The following is a 15,225-nucleotide window of genomic DNA, read 5'->3' as shown; positions in this document are numbered from 1 at the left end:
ATGTTCATAGTAATCAAACTTAATGTTCATATTTTGGAAATGTGTTCAACTAACTGTCGGATTAATAGATTAGTATATATTTATTATAATCTCTAAATAAAATCTCCATAAATCCATAATCATAATATATTGATACAAATCATGGTCTTGAGTGCAGGACATAATTTTCAATTTTCATTGAAATAAATCACTCATAATTCATAAGGAAAGGAAAAAATAAATAAATAAATAAAAAAGCCAAATAAAGAAAAAGAACTTTTTTTTCCTGTAACATTTCCATTAATTCATTACCACATAGCGTAAAAATCGTTAGGATAGCTATAGATCAATTTAAGATTAAAAGCACTGTACATACATGACAATTGACAAAGATCCATACAAATTTGGCATATCTTTGTGTTAATCACAAAATCCATTTATTGAAGCCACCCCGTCAAAAAAAAGAGGGAAAAGAAAAACTCTTTAAACACTACTGTATGTAACTTCAACGGACCAACTCTGCATGATCGTTGACAGTGAAAGACTGATATGTCTGATAGCAAGGCTCCACCAGTCTAGCAATTTATCCTACATCATTCTGAGCGTTAGTACTTCAAGATTGCGAAGCATACTTACTCTTAAATAAGACAACTATGTCTCAAAAATACAGAAAAACGATTGCTTAGACATTATCGTCCATCCTTGCACGTTTTGCACCTGCTTCCCTAAGCCATTCTTGGCATTCATCTGCAGTTCCAGTAGGATGCGCAAGTTGCCATTCAATAACCTTTTGTTGCTGGAGATAACAAAGGAAAATAAATTAGGACTAAGTATCTCAAAAAAATCAGTATTCTACTGGGAGATAAATGTCTTACCCATTCTTTCACATTTGGTCCAGCTTTGAGGTTTAAGATACTCATAATGTCCTTTCCGTTGACTAATGGCTTTGCCTCCCAAATGTTATCCAGATCTGCAAAATAAAAACATATTAGGCACCATATTATTGCACATAAGTCGTATAAATTTACTTCTTTGTAAAAAAAAAATAGTAGGATTGCAAAAATCCAGAGATGCAGATAGTCAAGAGGCAAATCTATGGGTTGAAATAAAAAGTTCATAGCAATGAGTTTGTTGCAAACAGCTAGCAATCACAACGATAAAATTTCAATGAAATTTAGGAACTAAGACAGAAATTAGTAAGATTCTTACCTAGTTTCAAAATAGCATCCTTCACTTGCTTAAACAAAACTCTATTCTTCTCCAACTTCAAGTCCTCAGCTAATGACTCACATAAATCACCATTAGGATATATTAACGTGGATACAAGCAATGCAACAGGCCAAAAGTCTTTGATTTCTCGGAGGAGCAAGCCTGGGAGACCAGAACATATAATACATTTAAATGATTTATGTCCATGTAATCGATTTTGCAACAAGTCTCAACTGTCACAGAAAGACCAGAACCGACTACCCAACAGCCTTATTCAGGTTATTTACCACCTTCATCAGGAATAAAGGCAAACATCCCCCTACCTACCCAGCTCCTAATATTATACTAACGAAAACAGATACAACCAGGCGTAACTCTTGGATTTTGGGGGGAAAAAAAAACATAATGAAGAGGAAAAAATAAGACCTGCTAATATCCGTAATTTCAGTGTCTCCGGCACATCAATAAGGATTTTCCCACAGTGAGCTTCAGCATGTTGCACATTCTTTTCAGATGTAATACAAGAAATTAATGGTATAAATTTCTCGGCTGCACGGTGTACACTTATAACCTAATAAGGGAAGAAAATTATCATATCATGGGGCCGATTGTGTACTGAGGCCACCCAGAAAGCAAAGAAACAAAGCCTTAACAATATCATGAGCCCCAAGGAATCAGAACTTACTGTTTCAGCATCCTTAGATTTAAGTTTAAGAGAATTTCGAAAAATGTAATCAACAACAGGGACCTGCAAAACCAGGGGGAAAAAAAAAAAATCAGTAAACTAAAGGCATGAAGATGAACATACATCAGCTTTGATTACTTGACAGTTGACAACACCGCCCAAATTATAAGCATGAAATATATCTTTACATCATAATTTCTGATGATATATTATCATAGGCCAGTATAACCAAATCTCCGCCTATCCAAATAATTACTTTTCAGTTAAGCATAATTTACAGGAAAAAAAATAGTACTAACATGTAATACTAAGGGTGAAATCATAAATTGAACATTAACATCTAAGAAAGTGAAAAAAACAAGCATTGAGTATGAAAACAAAAGAGTCTTTCAACAGGTAGAAAATCTTTCATCATCTCTTGAGAACAGCATAGAACTGAACAAAGGGGGCAGGGATGCTAATTAACTAAAGGCTACCTTTTTCTTCTTATTATCTCTGTAAACCATGCTCCTTAGTGGAAGAAACAAAGCAGAATATAAGCACAATCGCCTCTGTTCATCCTGAAATTATAAAGACATAACAATTTAAACCAAAATCACCATCATCCTAGCAACACACAAGAAATGCATGCAGCCTTCAAATATATGTATATTGTTACAAGTTACTTACAAAAAATAAACTGTTCTTCAAGATCAGCTTCCGGAAAATTGTTTGGTATGGTTAAGGCCTTAAACAACACAAGAGGCGTGTACGAACACGGGTAAATTGACCGTTTTAAGGCAAATTGGATGGTTCCACCCACCCATTTTTATTGGACTCCCGGAGGGTATTAGGGACCATGGTTAACATCTCGGCAATTTTTATTTACGGGCGAAAAAAGGTCAAAAATTCCAAAATTGAAGGCTATTATCCACGCTTTTTGAGGAATTTTTGAGGTTACAGGGCCCGGTGGCGAAAAGTCTTGAGATCCTAGGGGATACATCACAAGGTCATATAATGTCGTTTGGAACCATATATATGTTGTCAAAAATGTCCGTGGTAGGCTTGAGTTCACGAAATCGGTGCAAGTATAAAAACGGGTAAATTGACCGTTTAAGGCAAATTGGATGGTTCCACCCACCCAATTGGACTCCCGGAGGGTATTAGGGACCATGGTTAACATCTCGGCAATTTTTATTTACGGGCAAAAAAAGGTCAAAAATTCCAAAATTGAAGGCTATTACCCACGCTATTTTAGGAATTTTTTAGGTTACGGGGCCCGGTGGCGAAAAGTCTTGAGACCCTAGGGGAACCATATATGACCCTTATATGTTGTCATAACTATCCATGGTAGGCTTGAGTTCACGAAATCGGTGCAAGTTGCGGAGAGGTAAATTGACCATTTAAAGGCATATTGGATGGTTGCACCCACCCAAATAGACTCCGGGGTGTATTAGGGTCCATGGTAAGCATCTCGACAATTTTTATTTCCGAGTCAAAATAAGTGGAAAATTGTCCGAAGGCTACTATTTCGGATTAATTTTTGACATTTTTTCGAAAAATGAACTGAATGTGTTGGATGACTACTGGGGTCATACAAGGAGGTTTGAAACCATAAGACACCGATAAAGATGTCTATAAAGTACCAAGAATGAACTTTGACTCTATTTTGAAATTCATGAAATATAGTGATGTTATGTGACTTGACTATAGTGATGTTATATAAGTGTAATAATGTGATGTCATATATTTATAATGATGTCATATATTTATAATGATGTCATATAAGTATATTGAAATGATGTGACATAACTATAATGATGTCATATTATGAAAATAAATTTTTAATGATGCCATATTATGAAAATAAATTTTTAATGATGTGATGTCATAAAAATATGATTATGCTATATAAGTGATGTAATATGGGTAAAATAGTGATGTGATGTGATGTAACCATAATAGTGATGTGATTTGACAATAGTAATGGAAATGAACACATTATATGATATATGATAAAATAAAAATTTTGGTACTTTGGTCTGATTGAATCTCTTTCTCAACATTGTATGTGAGGTCTATGGTAAGATAGCTTTTGGAGATGTTTTCATGCGCCCTGAGAGAGAGCGCGCTTCTGGTGAGGCCAAAACTTGCCAGTATGGGAAATCAAGATTCAGGATATAGATGACTGTGCTGTGTTTTCATTGACATGACTAATTAAATCTTTAAATGTCCCTCCTAATACTTTAACTAGAAAGTCAAGCTCCAACATTCCTTGCAAATCATTATATTGTATATTATTAACTGCATGAGATGCACTTTTACATAATTAACTTGATCACGGGATAGGCCAAAATGATATCTATACTAATATAATACAAAAGGAAACATTAATAATCAAAAACAGAGGATTTAAAGAGAGGTGATAAATGTATACTGACATTTAAGTTAAGAGATTCCAGTGACTGAATAAGTCTCAGTGCTGTATCCATAAAAGCAAGACAGAACCTGTAGGCAAAGAGATGGTGAGCATACAACAACAACAAAGCTTTGGCCAATAACAATAACAATAATAATAATAATAATAATAATAATAATAATAATAATAATAATAATAATAATAATAATAATAATAATAATAATAATAAAATTTAATAAATAAATAAAAACATTCATTCATGTCAATTAATCATTTTATTTTGATTTCTAGTGCACGCCAATAATGTATACCCTGGTTCCAAAATTAAAATAATCTATACCCTTTATTCAACTTAATAATTTCATGTTTATCATTGAAGAAAATAAATACTTGAGAATTTATGAACATCCATGGATAAGGATTCTAAAGGGAGACAACTGCGCTAGCAAAGGGCTTTCAAGATATATTAATAAAGATGTTGCCAATAACGACTTTTTTAAGTAACAAACAATATTGATTACAGTAGCTCAGCCATATTATGTGTTCTGATAAATAGGAGCTAAATGCTTCTAACGCTGATAAATTAACTTAGGATGAGGTTAGTGAAGTAGAGAATGGATCAAACCTATCACATTCTTCTGGTGGTGAAGGCTCAACATTAGAAGGAATATTAAAAACAATCCAAAATAATTGCAAATCACGGATATAGGTCACTGCTTTAACAGGTTCATTTCCTCCAATCATGAGATCTACCTGCAAAACGCCAAAAATATATGAAAACAAGAATAAGTTGATCAGAACAGGTGAAACGAGCAGCAGAAGGTCAAAGGACCATTCGATCGCTTAAGGGAAGGACTGAGGAGTTATGACTGCATCAAGAAGAATAATTAAACGTACTTCATGACCAATCCTTTCCCTGCTTATCTTCTCTTTGATGGCATCTCTCACTTCATCAGAAGCTGCAGCTTCCTTTAGTCCCTCATCTAGCACAAAACAAAACCTTGCACCTAAAAGATGATCAAAACAATTAAAAATGATTACATGCAAAGACGAGATAAAAGAGCATTAACATTAGAAAAAAGCAATCTGGTCAGAGATACATACCAAAGCGGATAGCTCGAAGAACACGTAATGGGTCATCCAAAAATGTCTCCTTTGGGGGCAATGGAGTGACTATTTTTCCTGACTTCAGATCTGTAATGCCTGCCATCAGATAAGATGCAGCAAACAAAGAATCAGATAGATAGATGGTTAAAAGAGAGTATAATCTTCCTTAAAATATGTGAACCCCACAATATATACATCCAAACAAACCTCTTCCAGTAAAATCTTCCACAGAATCAGTATTGATATTGTAGAACAAGCTGTCACATAAAACAATGTCAATGTAAATACAAAGAAATTTAAAAGATCAAATCCTTTTTGTAGACTTAGCACACAAGATTAAAGGATTTAAGAGGCATGTTTGCAGACATCAACCAAGATCAAATTCTTCAGAGAATATATGCAATATTTACTGAGTAGAAATTTACAAGCTATTACAACAATAAAAATCCCCCTTGTAATGATAAAAAGTAAAATTGCATTTCAACGTAAATTATGTGAAGTTGTGAACAGTTCTGATAACAATTCACATGATCACATCCTACAAAATGTCGAAGGTTAAAATGAAGCAACATGCAATTATAATTTTTTTTAAATTGGATAGATATACTCTTCTCTAACAAAATATTCTCAATGTCTTAGAAAGCCCAAGAGAACGGACACCAAAGCATACTCGGTGAGAGGAAATGAAGATTCAACATTTTGACCAAAGTAACGGTTCATTTTTCTTCCATAATTTAACTTGAATTAAGAAAACTGAAGCAAAATATGAATTACCTGTTTATAGTCAAATCCCTCCTATACGCATCCTCTTCCGGGGTGCCAAATCTCTGTAATTTAAACCAAAGTCAATCAGAAACAACTCCATCAGCCGTCCATAACTGGCCAAACCTAAGCTACGAACTGGCTTGCCAAAAGCTGCAGGTCCACATTTATTGTTGTACCAATTGGGATGGTTCATTAAACTAACATTTTCCATCAATACTATTTTGAATATTAATGATAAAATGAGAAGGCCCAGAACCTAAACCTGGGTTTCGAGTCATTAGCTACTGAACTGGACCATGGCCTGCCTCAGACCGGCTACAGTGAGGGCCATAATGCACCTTCCCAGTTATGGCTAGCCCATGTCCACCTCGGCCTTCCAGTAAAAATAGCATTGTGTCATTAATGTAGCTCTCTATAGGATAATGTTCAGTGGAGGCTGGGACTTGGGAAGGGATGGAACAGAACTTGACCTTTCTACGACAATTTCATTAGAATTCAAAAAATGAAAAAGCTTTGGATAAATCATGAAAAGGAGATCTAAAACGACATACAGGTCCAAGTAAGGTTTCATCCAAAGGAAGAAACAACACCTAGACATATGTGTTCACTTCCTCTCTTTTACAAATTAGAATAATTCAAATGATCGTACATATATGAAAACTCAATATAACCCCTCACAATCTCACACGTGTGAGTTCCCTATGAGCTGAGCACAGAGTTGAATGACCAGGAATATATAGTCTCAATAAGTAGTATAAAGATTTTTATTTACCATGGTAGGGATGCGGCTATTTTCACAGTAATCTTCAGCCCTTAAATTTACAAAATCAATCCAAAGATCAAGAAGGCGCATCCTTGCAGTTTCCAAGTGTTTGGATTGATCAGGGTTGCTGCAAAGAAAAGATCTTCATCAATTCACATACACACACATGTAGCAGTGAATATACAGCGAGTATTTTGAGCTATTGACCATGTATCACAAATTCACAAATAAGAGGTAATTTCAGCAACTGCATTACAAGATGGTGGCAAATTCAATATACTTGGAACCTCGTATTAATTTACAAGCAGAAACCTGTTCCAGGTATTTGGCTTACTCATCAAAGGAGGATTAGCTTATATTCTCAGAACCTTAAATAGTATTAACTTGCTCCATACATATATCTCCTAATTTGAAACCATCACTTTTTAAGTTATAAGGATTATAATCTCTTCTCAAAACCACTACTGCTGCACACCTACCTTATAACGTAAGTAAGCATGGATTGCTTATCTATTGATTCATACAAACATTGCAAATCCTGACAATAAAATTTCTACCTAAGAGGCTAAGAGTGAAGGTAGCTGTTGAGAAATAATTGAAATTATTTGACAAAGCTTGGTAAAGATTGTGCATCTTGCATACCTTTCAGAAAGAGAAAGGCAAAAAAGAAAAGGTTTGGACATGGTATGTATATACTATATCGGTATCACTTAGCATTCATCATTTTCAAAGTCCATTTACTAAAGAGAAATTCCCATGAAAGGAGTAAAATTGAAGCAACAGAGAAAAATGCATGAGGTATTAGGGAAAGCTATACGCTAATATGTGGTGACTATTTTTGGTTGTATTTGGGGGGGGGGGGGGGGGGCGAGAGAGAACTGATACGGAAAAAAGATATCAAATGAGTGTATATGCACATACCATTGAATCACGCCAATTCCCTGAACATCTTCTCCTGTCTTCAATAGGTACTCATTGATCTTTTCACAAAATTCTCTACCCAACATGTTATCTATAGCAACATCAATGTCATAACAATCTTTTCCTAGAAGCTGCGTAAATAAAAGAATTAGATGAGAATCAATGCAAGTGAACAATATAGAGAATTAGAGACAGGATAAACAACTACACTCCACATATGTTATATCCTACTTTGGCCTTCACCCGTTTTTTAATGACCCAATTCCCTTTTCCCTCCTGCAACAATATGCAGCTCAAGAATCATCCAGATTCACCAAATTTAACCCTTATACACAAAAGAAAACTAAAGTAGGATCGAGAGAGTACAACAGCGCAATGTGGCAGTCACTACAATTAAGAAAGTTCACCAAGCAAATGAATTAGACTTGCTTGCCCTAATTTCATCAAAGCTTAACAGGCTTACTTTCAGATGATCATCATGCCTACAAAGCATCCCATATATGGCTCAATCTAACTTAAAATCCCTCCACAATGAGCATACACTCAATGACTCAAATCAAAACAACCCTTTTGAGCCTTGTCCTTTGTTCTCAATATATAGGAGGCAAATTCAGTCCCATTAACACCAACCAAAGGCAATTAAGATTTGTCCACCCACCCCAATAAACGTTACAACCCTCAAACAAAATCAATTCAATCAACCATACACAAATTGAACAGTTCTCCAGACATTTTCCAAGAGTTCTCAACCATTATAAGTAAAACAAAGCATATAATTAACATGTTTAATTCAATTTCACAAGTATAACACAAAAAAGTATAAAAATCAACTCTTCAAAAATGTAAATACCCATTAATATTTACCAAAAAAACCCATCAAATTTCGAGCAAAATAACTGTTAATCTATCAAATATAAATAAAAATTAGACCTTATCTCGGACCCAACCACCAGCAACACGGAGCTGGGTGTCAAGATTGAAGTGATGAAGAACATCTTTAAGGCGTTTAAAAATGAGAGACTCCTTCTCAGTCAGATGAATTTGGTCTTTGACTTGGATAAACAACTACACTCCACATATGTTATATCCTACTTTGGCCTTCACCCGTTTTTTAATGACCCAATTCCCTTTTCCCTCCTGCAACAATATGCAGCTCAAGAATCATCCAGATTCACCAAATTTAACCCTTATACACAAAAGAAAACTAAAGTAGGATCGAGAGAGTACAACAGCGCAATGTGGCAGTCACTACAATTAAGAAAGTTCACCAAGCAAATGAATTAGACTTGCTTGCCCTAATTTCATCAAAGCTTAACAGGCTTACTTTCAGATGATCATCATGCCTACAAAGCATCCCATATATGGCTCAATCTAACTTAAAATCCCTCCACAATGAGCATACACTCAATGACTCAAATCAAAACAACCCTTTTGAGCCTTGTCCTTTGTTCTCAATATATAGGAGGCAAATTCAGTCCCATTAACACCAACCAAAGGCAATTAAGATTTGTCCACCCACCCCAATAAACGTTACAACCCTCAAACAAAATCAATTCAATCAACCATACACAAATTGAACAGTTCTCCAGACATTTTCCAAGAGTTCTCAACCATTATAAGTAAAACAAAGCATATAATTAACATGTTTAATTCAATTTCACAAGTATAACACAAAAAAGTATAAAAATCAACTCTTCAAAAATGTAAATACCCATTAATATTTACCAAAAAAACCCATCAAATTTCGAGCAAAATAACTGTTAATCTATCAAATATAAATAAAAATTAGACCTTATCTCGGACCCAACCACCAGCAACACGGAGCTGGGTGTCAAGATTGAAGTGATGAAGAACATCTTTAAGGCGTTTAAAAATGAGAGACTCCTTCTCAGTCAGATGAATTTGGTCTTTGACTTCGATTGTTAAGTGGGGTTCCGACGCCATGGTTGCTCTGCAACGTAGGGTTTTAGGAGGGTTTAATAGAATTGGGGATTTCAGAGGAAGAAGAAGAGGTTGATGAAGGAGAGAGAATGAATATTTTGGGTAGCTTATAAACCGGTTTACACTTGGCGCCAGTACTCTCATCATTCTTTCTCCATTTATGGCTTTGTGTGTTTTCAATACCTTTGTCTAAATAGGTAAGGCTTTCACCAGTAGACCGTTTGATTATGTATAATGAAGATTAGTTTTTTTGGTGTTTAGAGAGCCACAAGGGCGGGGTGAAAATCGATCCCAGGATCTCCTGGAACCGGGCGGGGGCGAAGATTAGTGCATTGTTTTACATATAACATTGTTTGAGAATTTTTTTGGACCCGATCCATCCTTAATAGATATTGAGTGTAATGCCGTCATTTGTTGGGTACCAAAAGAGAGCACTTTAGAAAAATCCCTCCTACTATAAATTTAGTGAAATTTAACCTCTGCCTTCATACCTTAAACTCTAAGAGTTAGCCAACTACTCTAACTCTTTATCTCACCGAGAAAGTGTATATAATAAATCATTGAAGCATGAATGTCTATTGAAATACTACATTGATTTACCTGCAATTTGAAAAAGAAAAAAAAAAAAAAAAATCAAGTTAAGTTATGTTAGTAGGCAATTTCATTTTAGTGTGTCACTCCTAAATTTTAAGTAAATAGCTAGGTTTGCGGCAATTTTGAGTATATATGCTCTACAACTCTAGACCGAAGGAAAAAAAAAAAAAAAGAGGTGTTTGTTTCAAGATAGTTACAACTTATAAATAAGGCAAATCTAATCAACCCACAGGTCTTAGGCGACCAAACAAAGGCCATTACTCCAAAACTCCAAAAAAAAAAAAAAAAAAAACAAAAGTCTTGATCTAGTGACTTTCATTCTCATTACAATCAATATAGTATTTCTCAAAATCATACAACCTATTCGTATTCCCTTTAACACCTAACAAATGGACATACATTTACAGCAAATTCTAAATTCCAAAATTTAAAGGAAAAAAATCAGCAGATGTCTCCCCACCATTGGAGATGATCAGCAAATCACTAAGCTTTGGCACTCCTTCCACCCTGTCTACTAACGGCCTCACATAAGCGGCAGGGTAACGTATCAATGCTCGTTGCACGAGTCTTTCCATAGTTACCAAGCACACCGCATCTTCTCCAAGCATGATATTCCGCATAAGCAACAGGGTCGTTAGCAAGTGTCTTGATGTAAGACGCTAGTTCTTCTAATGAACTAAACTTACTACCATCTATTATCGAATGTGGGGGCACAAAGTCCCATACATTTGGTGCCCCAAAATAGATCGGAACAGATCCAGCATCAAGAGCATAATATAGTTTCTCAGTGACATAGCTCTCGGTCATAGTGTTCTCAATAGCAAGGACGAACTTGTAGTGAGACATGGCACAATGTAAATGATCCCACCATTTCGGAGCAGAGGTAAGGTCCTTCATACATTCTGGATACATAGAAAGTGCCTTGTCCAGGCCACCAACATTGTTTAAGCACTTCCCAAAAGAATGATGAGGTAATAAGGCAAGAAGTCTCTTGGCACGGTCATTTCTATCAGGAAGGCAACGAGATGATGACCAGTATACAAGAGTATCCTGGAATCAGAGACTCAGCATCAGGTAAAGCATAAAAGCAAGCAATACAGAGATTAAGGGCAGGGGGTGGGGGGCAAATATAGTGGCCTTAGATTTGCTAAAAAAAATAAAATAAAAGACTTACATTCTTTTTCCAAGGAGACACTTGGTAATTACGATTATTGTGAAAAAGGCCTCCAGCATATGTTGCTTGCACATCATCGTCGGCATGATAGCTAATAAATATATCCTCACGTCCTGACCGTCTCCTACCAGCCTCAAGATCCATGTAGATGCGTAGTGGGTCACCAATGCGTCTCTGAAGAAATGAGCAAATCTTTATAGCATCTAGTTGATAGAGAACAGAGATATGGTATCACATTGCTCATGGCTGAAAGTAAAACCACTTGGAGGGTGTTTAATTTGGGAGCTACATATATCACACGCATTATTTCACTAGAAACAAGGGAATTATGACCGTTTAATATCAAACTCTCCCAAGGCACACACATAAAGGCTAGAATACATCTACTCTTAAATGATACAAGCTGATGAATCACATTGCTCGAGGAATCAAGGACACCTTTAAAATCCTAGTACTGCTTTGATCTTAGCAAATTAATTTCATAATAATAAGTACATTAAACATTTGATCCTGGGATGACAAACGCTAGATGATTCATGCTGTGAACACACAACATCGATATCGATTTAACATCAAGTGACTCATTTGTCAGCAAACTCAGAATATACACAGCAAGCTAACAAATGATGAACTACAATGTTTATAAAAAAAATACATATTTCATCACAACTATACCTATTGAATACTATTGGCCATTCAGCAATATGATAGCATCATTAAATTTCCAACTTCTAATTCTCATCTACAATTGTAAACAGAAGCGCATGTTATGGTGGCCGTATAATGATGACTTTCTAACACCGCACATTTGTCCAGCCTGGAACCCCCAGAGCATAATAACACAGATTTGAGCATAATAACATATGTATAATGCCAAAACTAAAAGTACTATACTGAATAAAGATATGTACTCAGCAGCATGCCGGCATCTTAAGATAACCCAATACAAGCACATATCAAACTAAAGAAACAATCTTCCTTCCTAGATATCTTTCAGCAAATCAGCAGCATCTTCAGATAACCCAATTCGAGTACATATCAAACTAAAGAAACAATCCTCCTTCCTAGATATCTAATGCCCTCTTAATTGGTTATACATAAAAGCCCAAGATCTAATTCCTGTCACAACTTGTGCTTACTGTACCTTCGAAACCCAACATTCCCCTTCAATCAATCAAAGCCTTAATCCCATAAGTGGAATTGGCTTTGATTATTGATTAAAAGCTAATTGTTCTATGCAATAAAAAAAATCCCAAGTGATTGAGCCCACTACTGCACTGCTGCACAACTGGATAGATTCATAGATAAGGAGCAATCATTCAATGAAAAATCTCCCATAAACTCCATATTCCTCCAATTATTTCCCCGAAGAACATACTAGTATAGTTTACTTAACACCCAACAAAACATAATGGTTGCAGTAAAAAATTCCTAAGTGATTGAGCCCACCAACTGCACAACTGTCATGTATTCACTACTCAGCCTGACTTGTGCACATTGCCAAGGTTAATTTTCCGCACAATAGCTCATTTTTCACTAATAAGGTTTAAAATAAAGAAGTTCAAAAATGAAGGGTTTATATCATTCCCAGGGTGACACAAGCTAGATGCACAATATTGCAGGCCACATCTAACATCTGCTATCACCTGAACAATTTAACATTCAGCAAGTTGATTCCCAAATATATGCCCATTTCTAACGAGGAGAACAGGAGATAAGCACAGTAAGATATGGGACGCACCTTATAAGTGTTAAATAAACCTATCTCAAAGTCAAATTGTAACCTAATTCCTAGAAAAGAAAAGCAAAATTTGGAATCATTAGCCTGATGTGGTGTTTTCACATGCCATTCTTTACAAAGCAACATTACCTTCAGAAGTTTGGGTAATAAAACATCACTAAAAACAGATTTCAATTTAATCACACCCAAGTGAACAACTGAACACCTATTGCCCATTCGAAAATACCAATATAAGTATATAACAGAGGCCTTAACCCTTAAGTCTCTTCTCTAACAGAAATCGAAATTAATGGTAATTATTGTATGATGAGCATTCAAACAGCATATGACATATGTTCAACTTTGAAGTCCCTCTCCCCTAAAGATCCATGCACTAAGAGAGTAGTTAACCTGTTCAACACACCAAAACACTAAGTACAACATTGTATCAGGTATGCTTTCTTCTTCATCAAATAACCACCCAAAAGCACAAATAAAATCATATCTACAATTTTCCCATGCATCTCACAGTCTCTGAATAGATACTGCTACAAAAGCTCAATGTCTATGTCCTGTTACAGCGCATATGCTTATCAATGTTATCAGTCATTTTGTTCTCTTTGTAATCAAAAACCAACCCCTTGACTACCATAGAACTGCCTCTTATCACTTATAAACTTCATTAGCCAGCTTTGACAACCACAGGTTATTTTAATTCCCCAAAAATATAGAGTATTAAGGAGCAAGCCTAAAGGTTTCATTATAATACCACTACATCATAGTTTACCTAACTACTCACACTATACCAAATCTCAATATTCAAATCTACCTTATGATGCAACCATATACACAACATTCTCGCCCGCCCCGCAATCTGAAGACATAAAATGATCTTCCACCCACTCCTAAATTGCGGTCACAACACTTGATAATCCCCTCTTTAACACCAAATGCATAACAAATTACATTCATAATAAACATCCAATCACAAAAACCACACACATTTCCAACACTATACATTAAGATGTATACAATCATGAATCATTACAATCATGAATCATCACAATATAAACATAATAAACTATACAATTAAATTTAAAAATGTATACCTGCAAAGGAGGAGTGGTGGTTTCAAACAAAAGGGCATCAGGAGGATCAGCAAGAACAGAAGATTTAGTCCAAAAACAGCTTAACCCACATTTACATTCATACAAATTCTCCAAATTATCAGGAATCCAAGTCCACCCTTTAACCAACACATTCACATGCTTCAATTTCAACTCTTTTCCACACCCAATTCCTCCTTCCAAATCACTAAATTGCAACGAATTTGAAGCATTTGAAAAACCCCAATTCTCAAACTTTTCCCTAAATTTCGGGCAACCCACTTCAGAATCCCATTTTCTGAACGCACTCAACAATTCGGTAAATGGGTCGGGTTTAATTGATTTGATTGATGGGTCATTAAGAGAAGGAGAAGCATAAGATGAAAATTGGAAGAATCCAGAAAATAAGAGAATGATGAAGATTGAAATTGATAGCATAATTGTTATGGTGATTGGGTTTAATACAGGTTTCGATCGCATGACGAACAAAAATTCTCCAGGTTTTCTCTCTCTCTCCTCTCTTACTTTCGAAGTTTGAGAAGAGAGAGAATGCTTGTGTTTTCTGTAATGCTGAATTTTCAAGTTTTCTTCTGTCTCTGCTACTGTTTTTTTCGGGGGTTGTTATTTAACGCCCACAAATTACTCAAAACGCCCGCAAAATTACAAAATAATTACGACATTACCCTTGACTCTATTTCTTACCCTATTCAACTCTATTTCTTATCTTCCATCCATTTCAACACTACCGCCAGTACCACCACCACCACCACCATCGCCACCCGGTTACATGTCGGAGGCGGAAAGTAGGGTGTCCACCCCGCCGGACCCACTTCGTGAGGTAAATTTTGTAATTATTGTCGCCG

The 15,225-nt window shown here is 35.6% G+C and overlaps 2 protein-coding genes across 2 annotated transcripts; both read right to left on the bottom strand.

Annotated features, from left to right (window-relative positions):
• Positions 1 to 242: 242 nt before the first annotated feature.
• On the bottom strand, positions 243 to 9,771 carry LOC145613046 (tRNA nucleotidyltransferase cca2-like). The gene is made up of 17 exons (XM_081668111.1): positions 9,619 to 9,771; positions 8,758 to 8,892; positions 7,828 to 7,958; positions 6,916 to 7,033; positions 6,153 to 6,205; positions 5,586 to 5,635; positions 5,376 to 5,474; positions 5,169 to 5,278; positions 4,897 to 5,024; positions 4,294 to 4,360; positions 2,350 to 2,433; positions 1,874 to 1,936; positions 1,615 to 1,759; positions 1,189 to 1,350; positions 855 to 949; positions 697 to 775; positions 243 to 567 (listed from the first exon to the last, which is right to left on the bottom strand). The coding sequence occupies exons 1-17, from the start codon at positions 9,769 to 9,771 to the stop codon at positions 563 to 565; spliced, it is 1,677 nt and encodes a 558-aa protein (XP_081524237.1). The 3' UTR covers positions 243 to 562.
• Positions 9,772 to 10,662: 891 nt separating this feature from the next.
• LOC145614614 (alpha-(1,4)-fucosyltransferase-like) lies at positions 10,663 to 14,969 on the bottom strand. Its single transcript, XM_081669677.1, has 3 exons — positions 14,366 to 14,969; positions 11,537 to 11,710; positions 10,663 to 11,412 (listed from the first exon to the last, which is right to left on the bottom strand). The coding sequence occupies exons 1-3, from the start codon at positions 14,840 to 14,842 to the stop codon at positions 10,846 to 10,848; spliced, it is 1,218 nt and encodes a 405-aa protein (XP_081525803.1). The 5' UTR covers positions 14,843 to 14,969; the 3' UTR covers positions 10,663 to 10,845.
• Positions 14,970 to 15,225: the final 256 nt, after the last annotated feature.

The sequence above is a fragment of the Chenopodium album genome, chromosome 25 (genome assembly GCF_948465745.1).
Source record: "Chenopodium album chromosome 25, dcCheAlbu1.1, whole genome shotgun sequence".
NCBI classification, from domain to species: domain Eukaryota; kingdom Viridiplantae; phylum Streptophyta; class Magnoliopsida; order Caryophyllales; family Amaranthaceae; genus Chenopodium; species Chenopodium album.
This window is presented reverse-complemented; position numbering and strand designations above follow the sequence as displayed.

Excerpts from the sequence above, each read along its gene's own strand:
- LOC145613046 (XM_081668111.1), bottom strand. The coding sequence starts at position 9,771 with ATGGCGTCGGAACCCCACTTAACAATCGAAGTCAAAGACCAAATTCAT. Across the intron at positions 7,034-7,827 it reads GGAATTGGCGTGATTCAATG|CAACCCTGATCAATCCAAAC; the intron begins GTATGTGCATAT and ends TTTTCTTTGCAG. Across the intron at positions 950-1,188 it reads GGATGCTATTTTGAAACTAG|ATCTGGATAACATTTGGGAG; the intron begins GTAAGAATCTTA and ends TTTATTTTGCAG.
- LOC145614614 (XM_081669677.1), bottom strand. The coding sequence starts at position 14,842 with ATGCGATCGAAACCTGTATTAAACCCAATCACCATAACAATTATGCTA. Across the intron at positions 11,711-14,365 it reads CCACCACTCCTCCTTTGCAG|AGACGCATTGGTGACCCACT; the intron begins GTATACATTTTT and ends TCATTTCTTCAG. Across the intron at positions 11,413-11,536 it reads TGTCTCCTTGGAAAAAGAAT|GATACTCTTGTATACTGGTC; the intron begins GTAAGTCTTTTA and ends CTCTGATTCCAG.